The sequence below is a fragment of the Oratosquilla oratoria genome, chromosome 35 (genome assembly GCF_046742065.1).
Source record: "Oratosquilla oratoria isolate Oo_2021 chromosome 35, ASM4674206v1, whole genome shotgun sequence".
NCBI lineage: Eukaryota > Metazoa > Arthropoda > Malacostraca > Stomatopoda > Squillidae > Oratosquilla > Oratosquilla oratoria.
The window spans coordinates 7432546-7445236 of NC_134811.1; the positions used below are offsets into that span (position 1 = coordinate 7432546).

The 12691-nt window shown below is 44.4% G+C and overlaps 1 protein-coding gene across 1 annotated transcript; it reads left to right on the plus strand.

The window, feature by feature from the left end:
* Positions 1-4089: 4089 nt before the first annotated feature.
* LOC143018666 (uncharacterized) lies at positions 4090-9150 on the plus strand. The gene is made up of 2 exons (XM_076174254.1): positions 4090-4668; positions 9016-9150. Exons 1-2 carry the CDS (start codon positions 4090-4092, stop codon positions 9148-9150), a joined length of 714 nt encoding a protein of 237 aa, XP_076030369.1.
* Positions 9151-12691: the final 3541 nt, after the last annotated feature.

The following is a 12691-nucleotide window of genomic DNA, read 5'->3' on the forward strand; positions in this document are numbered from 1 at the left end:
CTCGGGGCTCAGGGTAGTAAACCACCATTTCCGGATTTCCGTTAATAGATTATGTACGGATGTACATGTGCGTACGTGTGTGTACAAATGTATGTATGTGTGCATAGGGGCACGTGCTAATTAGCATTTAGTATATATCACCTTCCTTCCGATTTTTTTTCTCCATATTTCCCTATTGTTCCTTTTGTCGGATAGATCTTGCTAAGTGGAAGACAAAGCTAATCTTTCTTAATGGAAAGAAGATATGAGACTTAAAACAATTCCCCCGTCTCAACGCGAACCCGCGAGCTCTAGGATTACGTTCATCAACAAGATTAATCGCTGTTCAGGGAACTGGCTTAGCCTAACACGCATCTATACGGTTAAGTATATTGGCCTACGTGTATGGATAAGTCTATGTGTCTGCATATTGTTGGTGTGTGAGGAATTGTATATTTGGACCGCGAATCGCGAATAAACGCGAATTGGGGGTCAAACGGAGCATCTCCACAGAATTAATTCCTTTACGTGCCTTAATGGCGACTATCGCTGCGGTGAGAAAATTGGTTTTGGCCTTCAATTCCCCCCGAGGATCAGATAATTTTATGCTCATATTCACGGAGAGAGTAATAGGTCCGTGTGCAAATGGCTAAAGCTAAAAGGTAAAATAAGTTACAGTGTATATATATATATATATATATATATATATATATATATGTATATGTATATCTATATACATATATATACATACATATATATATATTGGTGTAGCCAGGTAGTATATTCTCTTGTAAACATACGAGGTTGAAGGCTAAAGAGGATTCACTGTTGATTATTTTATTACGTGTAGCTTCGATACAACGTACAATCTTTTTGTCTTCAAATTTGACGTATCTTAGTAGTTGTCCTATTGTGGCCGACGTTTCGGAACTTCCTGGTTCCATCTTCTGGGCGATCTGGATTCTGGATTCCAAGAAAAGACCACCTCGCTTGCGCGGGATCGGGTTTTGTGGGAGGGGAAGAATGTCTGTTAGAAAATGAAAAGATAGTAGTGTATAAAAGAGGGCTATTGCCACCGGGCGAATTGCGAGCAAATTAGGGGCTAGTTGTTGTCGTGGCTTTAGGAGAACTGGGCTAGGAACTTGGACGGTGGCGCCAATGCCGGGAGGAAGAGCATATTATATCACCAACGAAAGTTTGGAAAATGGTAGGAGACGTAGTAGGAGAGAAAGGGGGAAAAACGGAAAAATCTTTAGTGGGAGGTAAACTGAAATGAGAAGATGTAGTATAAGAGAAAGTGAGAAAGGAAACGAATTTTAGTCGAAGAAAAAGGAAATGTATATGTTTGTGCGTGGGATGCGGCTATGTTCGTGAGAGGTGTATGTGTGTAATTTACGGTTAGTGAGTAGATTTCACTTCCCGCGTGTAGAGGGCGTTCCTGATTAGCCCCAGGTAAGGCATGAGAATTCCTGTTTTACCCCAGGTCGGGTTTGAATATCGATATTATTATTATTATCATTATTATTACCATTACTATTATTATTATTACATTATTGCGGTTATCACCAGTCAAGCTGGTGAAGGGGTGTGTTACTTGTAGGTGCGGTTATACACGTTTTATCGTGTACACCGCACGTGGGACGGGCGCAGCTGACAGATAGTCTGTAAGGTGTGGTCTAGGTGTAATATGTTGTATCAGATGTTTGTGTTTGGCGTGCAGTTTTTCTAGGTGTCTTGAGTGAAGTTTGTGTTTGTGTTGGTTGAGTGGACGGATGTTGGAAATTTGGTGTAGAGACTCAGTGGTTCTGAAGTCGCTCCATCGCGAGCCCGTGATGAACTGGACAGCGGCATTCTGAACCTTCTGATGCTCGTAGTTATTAGTGGCACATGTCAGCTGGCTTAGTCCCGGGGACTGGCACAGAATCGGTCTGACGAGGGCTAGGTACAATCGACGTTTGGTTCTCAGTGTTGCAGTTTTGAAGCGTCTGAGCTTACCTAGCACAGCCCTAGCCTTCGCTCCCTGCTTGCGGAAGTGTGGGGTCCAGGTAAGGCCATTATCAAGTGTGCTACCCAGCACACGGGTATGGTCCTTCGCTGGGATGTTTGTGTTGTTTATTTTAAGAGGAGTGTTTGTGATTGTTCTGTTGGTTCGTTTGCAGCGGAAGTGTACAGCATTGCATTTCAACGCGTTGGTCTTAATGCGCCACTGTTGCTCCCACGCGTGTGCCCCGTCTAGGATGTTTTGCATTACGTGTAACGCTCCCTGCAGCGTTTTGTGTCTGCTTATGTGGTTAGTGTCGTCCGCATACGAGAGAGTTAGAGCCTGGTTGCGAGGATAAGCCGGCTCTGGCAGGTCATTCGTATATAGATTGTACAGAGTGGGGGCAAGGACTGACCCTTGCGGCACTCCAGCCTTCGGCACAAAAGGTTGGGACAGACAGCCCCGCCACTTTATTCTAATTGACCTGTCGTCCAGGTAGTTGCAGAGCAACCTTGTGAACGGCAGGGCAAAGTCGAAGTTGTGGTACAATTTGTACTTAAGACCTTCGTGCCAGACAGCATCGAATGCCTTCTCCACATCCTTACAAACCAAAATGGCCTTACCAGGGCGACCGTCTGGCGGTCTTTGAACCCATTGAGTGATTATGGATATTACGTCTTCTGCACCGCGCCCCGGCCGAAAACCAAACTGGCAGTCCCTCAGCACATTCTCCGTCTCTAGGTACACGGTCAGGCGGCGGCTTAAGACGTGCTCGAACACCTTTCCAAAGTACTCCAGAAGGGAGATGAGCCGATATGAAAGGGGGGCGGAGGCGGGTTTCTGGGGTTTAGGAATGAGGATGGTATGGGAGGCCTTGAATAGTTGTGGGAAGTACCCAGAGGCTAGTGAGCTGTTATATAGTGTCGTCATGTGTGAGATTATGTTGTCTGGCATACGTTTGAGTATGTGTGCATCGATGCCTGAAGGGCCAGGGGATTTTAGTTTTAATGCCGAGATAACCCCCTTTACCTCCTCCAAAACGATGGGGCAGATAAGGGGATCATCCTCATCTAACTGAGAGAGATCAACAGTCTCGTCGGGAATGAGGTCACTACAGCTGTTCATGAAGGAGTTAACACTGTGCAAGGTGCTAAAGCAATGTGGTCCTTGCACAGGATGGGGCTTAAAGACCTCACTCCATGCTGACGCCAGAAGGTCAGCTTGGTGTTGGGGGGAGTATGCAGAGTGGTTGAGATGGTTGATGACCTTGGGTGGAGGCACAGAGCACTCCTCCAGCTCACGTTTGAGGGACCTCCAGAACTTGGAAGGGTCCTTCTCACAGGCGCCGGAGAGCGAGGCCATCAGTTGTTCCTCCTCTCGATGTGAATCGATGTAGAGGGACTTCCTCAGGCTACTCTGTAGCCAGTGCATGTCTCTTAGGATGGCTACACGGGCCTCTAGGGGTGCTTGTAATAGATCTGTAGATCTGTTCTGTAGTGCAATGCGTAGTCTGTTAGTGCGCATAGAAGCGGTGAACGTGGCAATCTTTCGGTGCTTTGTTCTAGGAATGTGCTTTTTTACAGCGTTTTTGACAAACTTTGTAAGTGAGCGCCATTCCTGCTCTATCGCCGCTTGTGGAGTGTTGTCCATGTTTGTGTTGGTGTATGTCGTGAGAGTGTTTTTGAAGCCTTCCCAGTCGGCCTGACTGTAACGTAACCGAGGCTCACTGGGGATAAGGATGGGTGAGGTGGAGATGCGAAGGATTAAGGGTATGTGGTCTGAGAGGGTGGGGGCACCGGGGGAAATAGTGGAGTTGAGGAAGAAAGCTCGGCTGTTGGAGAACACCAGGTCGGGCTTACCCTGCAATCCATGACCTATGAATGTGGGAAAGTCCGGACCTAGGAACTTCAGCCGGTGAAGTATAGTAAGAGAGTGTAGTTGCCGACTCACTGAGCTGCTGTTGTGCGTTCCAGGGCTCCAAGCAACATGACTGCAGTTGAAATCGCCAATGAAGAAGGTTGGTAGACTCCATACTCAGCGACACCACAAAGTTCACAAAGATAACAAGAAATCCAACTGATTCCATCAAGAAGAAGTTGAACAAAATCATCACATCCATCAACGCCAACATGGACAGTCCAAAATTCCCCAAGCTTACAGGCGAATACTCTCTTGGGTATGCTTTTGGAAACATCAAGACACATAAACCTGGCAACCCCATCAGGCCCATCATTTCCCAAATACCTACAGCAACATACCCCATAGCCAAGAAACTTAACGCGCTTCTCACTCCATGTGTCCCCAGCACCTACACCATTGCCTCCGCGCCCGATTTTCTCGAAATCCTCCGAGATTCTCCATCTAACGAGGATGCCATCATCGCTTCGTTGGACGTAGAAAATTTATTTACGAACATCAACGTAGACCGAACCATCGAATTCATTCTCAAGAGAGTGTACCACTGCGACGATACCACACCTCTCAACATCCCCGAGAAAAGCTTAAGATCGCTACTGGAGATATGCACCAAAGAAGCTCCCTTTACCTGCCCTAATGGAAGAATGTATAAACAAATCGATGGGGTGGCAATGGGTAGCCCCCTTGGAGTTTTGTTTGCTAATTTCTTCATGGGTACCATTGAGACAGAACTCCTGGCAGAGGCCCGTCCCTCCATTTACTGCCGTTACGTAGATGATATCTTCGTACGAGTAAGAGACGAGAGGGAACTCCAAGACCTGAAAACCCGCTTCATCAAAGCCTCAGGACTTAATTTCACCTACGAAGAAGCTAACAATGGACACCTCCCTTTCCTTGACATCCTCGTCACAGCACAGCAGACAGGCATCCTAACAACAGTTTACACAAAACCGACAAACCCTGGACTTTGCCTGAATGGAAAAAGTGAGTGTCCTTCCAGGTACTTACACACCACTATCGGCGCATATGTCAGAAGAGCACTTTCACACTGCTCCACATGGAGAAATACACACCAAGAACTGGAAAGACTAACTCAGGTCCTGGTTAACAATGGATACACAAATTCAGACGTAACACACATCACAAAAAAGATCCTAGACAAATGGCACACAAAAGAAGATAACCCGACACCTAACAACAAAAACTCCATCAAGTTATATTACAAGAATCACATGTCAACAGAATACAAAACAGATGAAAAGATTTTAAAAGAAATCATTAACAAGAACATACAGACAACAGACCCCGAAAAACAAATCCAACTCATCATTTATTACAATACTAAGAAAACAGCCCAATTGATTATCCGTAACCAACCCACCACCACAAAAACAACACTACAACAAGACCACGTTGTATACCAATATAAATGCAATAGTGAGGCGTGTGGATCTCACACTTACATTGGTATGACAACAACACAATTAACACGACGCCTAACATGCCACCTGTCCAACGGATCAATCAAGTCACACTATACCTCTTCCCACAACAAAGCACTAACAAGAAAAGACCTAGACAATAACACGACAATCATAGACAGGGAATCGGATCCCCGACGGCTACTGTTCCTGGAAGCCATATACATACAAGATAACCATCCTAACATCAACATCCAGACCGAAGACCTGCGCGTCTTACCATCCATGAAGAGACTGAACACAGACAGAATCACTACACGCACTGGGAGAGGTCTCTCAGATCTCCAGTAACCCGGCTCCCCTATTGGTCCTAGGCAACCAATCAGAGGAGACCTCTTCCTGCAAGAAGCCTTATGATCCCAACTCCATGAATAAATACGACATCCACAGACACTGCACATCAGATCGCCCAGAAGATGTTCAATCTGTCTTAAGAAACATACAACTTGTCGGAAGGCGCGCCTAATACGGGATTAGATGAAATTGAGATTAGATCTTCCAATGTTACGTGAAGCGTGGTCGGGGACTAGTACAGTCCTTTTGAACCATCACAGGTAGCATGGTCGCTAACGTCTTGCCCTCGTGATTTTCGACGCACGGGTCAGGGTTCGTATCCCATGGCGGAGCTTCTAAAAATGTTCAATCTGTCTTAAGAAACATACAACTTGTCGGAAGGCGCGCCTAATACGGGATTAGATGAAATTGAGATTAGATCTTCCAATGTTACGTGAAGCGTGGTCGGGGACTAGTACAGTCCTTTTGAACCATCACAGGTAGCATGGTCGCTAACGTCTTGCCCTCGTGATTTTCGACGCACGGGTCAGGGTTCGTATCCCATGGCGGAGCTTCTAAAAATGTTCAATCTGTCTTAAGAAACATACAACTTGTCGGAAGGCGCGCCTAATACGGGATTAGATGAAATTGAGATTAGATCTTCCAATGTTACGTGAAGCGTGGTCGGGGACTAGTACAGTCCTTTTGAACCATCACAGGTAGCATGGTCGCTAACGTCTTGCCCTCGTGATTTTCGACGCACGGGTCAGGGTTCGTATCCCATGGCGGAGCTTCTAAAAATGTTCAATCTGTCTTAAGAAACATACAACTTGTCGGAAGGCGCGCCTAATACGGGATTAGATGAAATTGAGATTAGATCTTCCAATGTTACGTGAAGCGTGGTCGGGGACTAGTACAGTCCTTTTGAACCATCACAGGTAGCATGGTCGCTAACGTCTTGCCCTCGTGATTTTCGACGCACGGTTCAGGGTTCGTATCCCATGGCGGAGCTTCTAAAAATGTTCAATCTGTCTTAAGAAACATACAACTTGTCGGAAGGCGCGCCTAATACGGGATTAGATGAAATTGAGATTAGATCTTCCAATGTTACGTGAAGCGTGGTCGGGGACTAGTACAGTCCTTTTGAACCATCACAGGTAGCATGGTCGCTAACGTCTTGCCCTCGTGATTTTCGACGCACGGGTCAGGGTTCGTATCCCATGGCGGAGCTTCTAAAAATGTTCAATCTGTCTTAAGAAACATACAACTTGTCGGAAGGCGCGCCTAATACGGGATTAGATGAAATTGAGATTAGATCTTCCAATGTTACGTGAAGCGTGGTCGGGGACTAGTACAGTCCTTTTGAACCATCACAGGTAGCATGGTCGCTAACGTCTTGCCCTCGTGATTTTCGACGCACGGGTCAGGGTTCGTATCCCATGGCGGAGCTTCTAAAAATGTTCAATCTGTCTTAAGAAACATACAACTTGTCGGAAGGCGCGCCTAATACGGGATTAGATGAAATTGAGATTAGATCTTCCAATGTTACGTGAAGCGTGGTCGGGGACTAGTACAGTCCTTTTGAACCATCACAGGTAGCATGGTCGCTAACGTCTTGCCCTCGTGATTTTCGACGCACGGGTCAGGGTTCGTATCCCATGGCGGAGCTTCTAAAAATGTTCAATCTGTCTTAAGAAACATACAACTTGTCGGAAGGCGCGCCTAATACGGGATTAGATGAAATTGAGATTAGATCTTCCAATGTTACGTGAAGCGTGGTCGGGGACTAGTACAGTCCTTTTGAACCATCACAGGTAGCATGGTCGCTAACGTCTTGCCCTCGTGATTTTCGACGCACGGGTCAGGGTTCGTATCCCATGGCGGAGCTTCTAAAAATGTTCAATCTGTCTTAAGAAACATACAACTTGTCGGAAGGCGCGCCTAATACGGGATTAGATGAAATTGAGATTAGATCTTCCAATGTTACGTGAAGCGTGGTCGGGGACTAGTACAGTCCTTTTGAACCATCACAGGTAGCATGGTCGCTAACGTCTTGCCCTCGTGATTTTCGACGCACGGGTCAGGGTTCGTATCCCATGGCGGAGCTTCTAAAAATGTTCAATCTGTCTTAAGAAACATACAACTTGTCGGAAGGCGCGCCTAATACGGGATTAGATGAAATTGAGATTAGATCTTCCAATGTTACGTGAAGCGTGGTCGGGGACTAGTACAGTCCTTTTGAACCATCACAGGTAGCATGGTCGCTAACGTCTTGCCCTCGTGATTTTCGACGCACGGGTCAGGGTTCGTATCCCATGGCGGAGCTTCTAAAAATGTTCAATCTGTCTTAAGAAACATACAACTTGTCGGAAGGCGCGCCTAATACGGGATTAGATGAAATTGAGATTAGATCTTCCAATGTTACGTGAAGCGTGGTCGGGGACTAGTACAGTCCTTTTGAACCATCACAGGTAGCATGGTCGCTAACGTCTTGCCCTCGTGATTTTCGACGCACGGGTCAGGGTTCGTATCCCATGGCGGAGCTTCTAAAAATGTTCAATCTGTCTTAAGAAACATACAACTTGTCGGAAGGCGCGCCTAATACGGGATTAGATGAAATTGAGATTAGATCTTCCAATGTTACGTGAAGCGTGGTCGGGGACTAGTACAGTCCTTTTGAACCATCACAGGTAGCATGGTCGCTAACGTCTTGCCCTCGTGATTTTCGACGCACGGGTCAGGGTTCGTATCCCATGGCGGAGCTTCTAAAAATGTTCAATCTGTCTTAAGAAACATACAACTTGTCGGAAGGCGCGCCTAATACGGGATTAGATGAAATTGAGATTAGATCTTCCAATGTTACGTGAAGCGTGGTCGGGGACTAGTACAGTCCTTTTGAACCATCACAGGTAGCATGGTCGCTAACGTCTTGCCCTCGTGATTTTCGACGCACGGGTCAGGGTTCGTATCCCATGGCGGAGCTTCTAAAAATGTTCAATCTGTCTTAAGAAACATACAACTTGTCGGAAGGCGCGCCTAATACGGGATTAGATGAAATTGAGATTAGATCTTCCAATGTTACGTGAAGCGTGGTCGGGGACTAGTACAGTCCTTTTGAACCATCACAGGTAGCATGGTCGCTAACGTCTTGCCCTCGTGATTTTCGACGCACGGGTCAGGGTTCGTATCCCATGGCGGAGAATATATATATATATATATATACATATATATATATATATATATATATATATATATATATATATATATTAGAAAAGATATCTTGTGTAGCTTTCTAGATAAAGAGAGAGTATAGTAGTAAGAATTAAGGTGCTCTGTATCTTCTGTGTTGTAGTTACCTCTGAGCTAATTGGAGCCTTTTTCCAGGGCTATTCTGTGTTGGTGATTCGGTTTAATGTTGCGAGCTCCCCTTATCAGGAGGCTAGTACACTGCCCCTTACAGAGAATTTTGAAATGTGGTATTTAATGAAGCATGTCCTTGGTCCAACTCGATGGCGGTAGGGTTCGTGCTGCCGTCACCTCGACCTCCGCCGCAAGAAGCGACGCACTAAACTGCTCGGCCAGTGATCGTCTTTTTTTGTTGGTACTGTTGTAATTCGGGTTAACGTGGACGCATTCTCGCCAATATTGTTATTACTTGTCTTGAGTTGATGCTTTGGAGGTTTATTGTGTAGCGCTTATTTTGTGAACTGGGGTTACATGTGTTTTATGTTAATGTGTTACGGAGTACTGAGTGTAAGCTATCTTGCTGGGGTTGATCGTTATTACCACTATCATAATTATTATTATAATTTTTGCCAGAAATAAGCTGTACTTGTTTATTATGGTGTGTGAGGTGAGTGTTCAAGGGCTCTTGTGTAAAACTGTTTACAAATCATTTTCATTTCCTGCTCTATGGGAAGGATTTTGATTTATGAGTATAGATACTGTATTAGGTTGTTTTAGAACAGGCAGTTGCGATTTTTGATGACATATTTAAATGTTATTCAGATATACGTCACGAAAATTCCTCTATTAGGGGGCCAGGACGGTGTCCCTTATACTCGTAGAGGAATTTGTGGCGTGGAAGTTAATTAACCGGTGGCAGAGTTCGAACCGCCACCACCACGAACTCCGTCGCATGTACACATGTTAGGTTAATCTGTTGTACAAGTTTTATAAGCGAACATGAAAAGTAAGGCTCATCATTTTAGGATTATCGACTACTTGGAGAGGCTGTCAATTTTATCTGATTGCTGGCTGCTTCTTTGGTTTATTGTAGTCAGGAGTGAGCAATATCATAGATGACTTCTAAAGAAAAAAGGAGTTTCTATTTTATCTCATCCGTAGTCATTGTTTGTTGAGGAACACACATATACACACACACACACAAACAGACACATACAAACACACAGGAAAGCGCGTACACACACACACACACACACACACACACACACACACACACACACACACACACACACACACACACACACACACACACACACACACAGAGGAGGGGGTTGGAAATGTTTGTCACGCCTCATATTGCTACAGGAACCAGATGTTTGACATTTTGTCGCGTTCTGCCCGGGATTTTTTTTCTTTGGTTTTTCAAAACCTTTTCTGTGTCTGTTGGAGAAGAGTGGGGCAGTTTCTGCCTCTAGTTCCACCTTTCGCATTATTCATCTATCTTCCTGTTTCTAGTGGCGTGGCCTTAAAGCATGTTATAAAGACGTTCTTCTTGATAACGTTGCATTGTTGCTTTGTTGTTGGTATTTTACTGCGTTGCACCAATTATTTAAGGAGGGCCTGGAGAATTGATTTTTTCTTACTGTTTATAATGAACTCTAAATTTATCTAGGTTACCTGTGCACATCTCCAAACTTTTTTTCTCTCTCATTTATTTGTCAATTAGTTTCTACTGTCTATTTAACTTGTAATTTTATATCTAGGAAACCTGTGTATAACTTATATATATATATATATATATATATATATATATAAAAAAAAATATATATATATATATATATATATATGTGTGTGTGTGTGTGTGTGTGTGTGTGTGTGTATGTGTGTGTGTGTGTGTGTGTGTGTGTGTGTGTGTGTGTGTGTGTGTGTGTGTGTGTGTGTGTGTGTGTGAGCGTGTGTGTGTGTGTGTGTGAGTGTACACACTGTATATATTATGAATACGGGTATATGTGCGTATATATACGTACACACACACACACACACACACACACAACACACACACACACACACACACCTCTCATGGCGCTGTGGTTAGAGCTCTGGCCTGCCACTACGGAGGTCCGGGTTCGATCCTCGCCCGGGGCTGAAATAATATCAGTATCGCAGCGCTGAGGGGTGTTACTCCAACTCTCGTGGGCGGGGAGTTGGGGGTGTGTGTGTGTGCAAGGTCATAGCATTACCCATAGATCGGACCTACGAGCTCTGAGCTCTCTTCCAGGAGGGAAATAGCTGTCGATCACGAGTCCAACACATGATCCAAAGACCAAGTGAATACATATATATATATATATATATCACACACACACACACACACACACACACACACACACACACACATATATATATATATATATGTATATATATATATGTATATATATATATATATATACATATACTATATATATATATATATATATATACACACATATATATGTATATATGTATATATATATATGAGTGGAAGGGCGGTGAGCTAAACGCATAGAACAGTTGGAGTTTTATTTACTGACGTTTCGTCTTTACCAGGACATTCTCAAAGTACATACAGTCAGAAAATTAACAGCTTATATAAGTTCTCCTTGCCGTGTTCCTCTCCCTTCATACTTTCATCTGGTCTCAACCCTTCTCATGTGACTCCGATCATGCCGCTTCTCCCTGTTCTCAACCGTCCTTTTGACCTCCTTGATAATTAGAGCGAGGTTCTGGCCTTGATAATTAGAAGGTTCTGGCCTCATTATATATGGAAGTTTTAGAGACAGATTATTTCATAAGGATAATGGGTAAAGACACGCTTTGGCTGAGGTATGTGGACGACGTCCTCGTCATCGCTCCGAAAGAGGTACAAATAGATGGCAAGTTGAGTAGATTGAATCATGTCGAACCAAACATCCAGTTTACTATCGAACACGAGATGGATAGCAGACTAGCTTTCTTGGATACGGTGATCTGGAGGAGAGGTAGTAAGGTATCATTCTCGGTATACAGAAAAAGCACCAATAAAGACGATGTGATTCATTTCTACTCAGCGCATAGTAACAAAATTAAAAACGCTGTGGTTATAGGATTCTTCTTAAGGGCGTACCGTATTTGTAGCGAAGAATTTTTAGAGGATGAAATCAAATATATATTCAAAGTGTTCACTAAACTCAGATACCCGTAAGGACTACTGCACAGACTGAGAAAGAAAGCAACGGTAATAATGAGAAGGAAGAGGGACAAATGGTCCGGAGAAGGCAAGGCTGGGTTTTTGTCCGTCCCCAACTCGAAGTACGCGGAGGAGTTGGGACATTTTCTCACAAAAGCGGGTGTGAGCGTTTCTTTTTCCACGGGTACGAAATTAGGAGAGGATGTTAAGTTTAAAAATAAATCAGGAACAGGTATGGTGGTTGTCCGTTAGGATATTATGGAGAGACGGGAAGATCAGTGGAGCTGCGGACAACTGAACACAAAAATGACGTCAGAGCTCACAGAACCTCCAACTCGCTAGTAGTTCATTTAGACCAATGTGGTCATCTTCCAGATTGGAACAAGATAGAGGTGCTCCGCAAAGGTCTAGAGACAAAGAAAAGAAAAATAGTGGAGGCAGCCTACATTACTTCCCACCCCTGCATCAACCATAGGTAAGGGTTTATAAAATTAGCAGGTACAGCAGGCGCTCTAATTATCAAGGAGGTCAAAAGGATGATTGAGAACAGAGGGAGAGGCGGCATGATCGGAGTCACATGAGAAGGGTTGAGACCAGATGAAAGTATGGAGGTAGAGGAACACGGCAAGGAGGAATTATATAAGCTGTTAATTTTCTGACTGTATGTAC

What these genes read in the sequence shown, in the direction of transcription:
- LOC143018666 (XM_076174254.1), top strand. Translation starts at nt 4,090, where the DNA reads ATGGACAGTCCAAAATTCCCCAAGCTTACAGGCGAATACTCTCTTGGG. An exon ending in TAGATGATATCTTCGTACGA is followed by an intron (nt 4,669 to 9,015) that starts GTAAGAGACGAG and finishes GCCTTTTTCCAG; the next exon opens with GGCTATTCTGTGTTGGTGAT.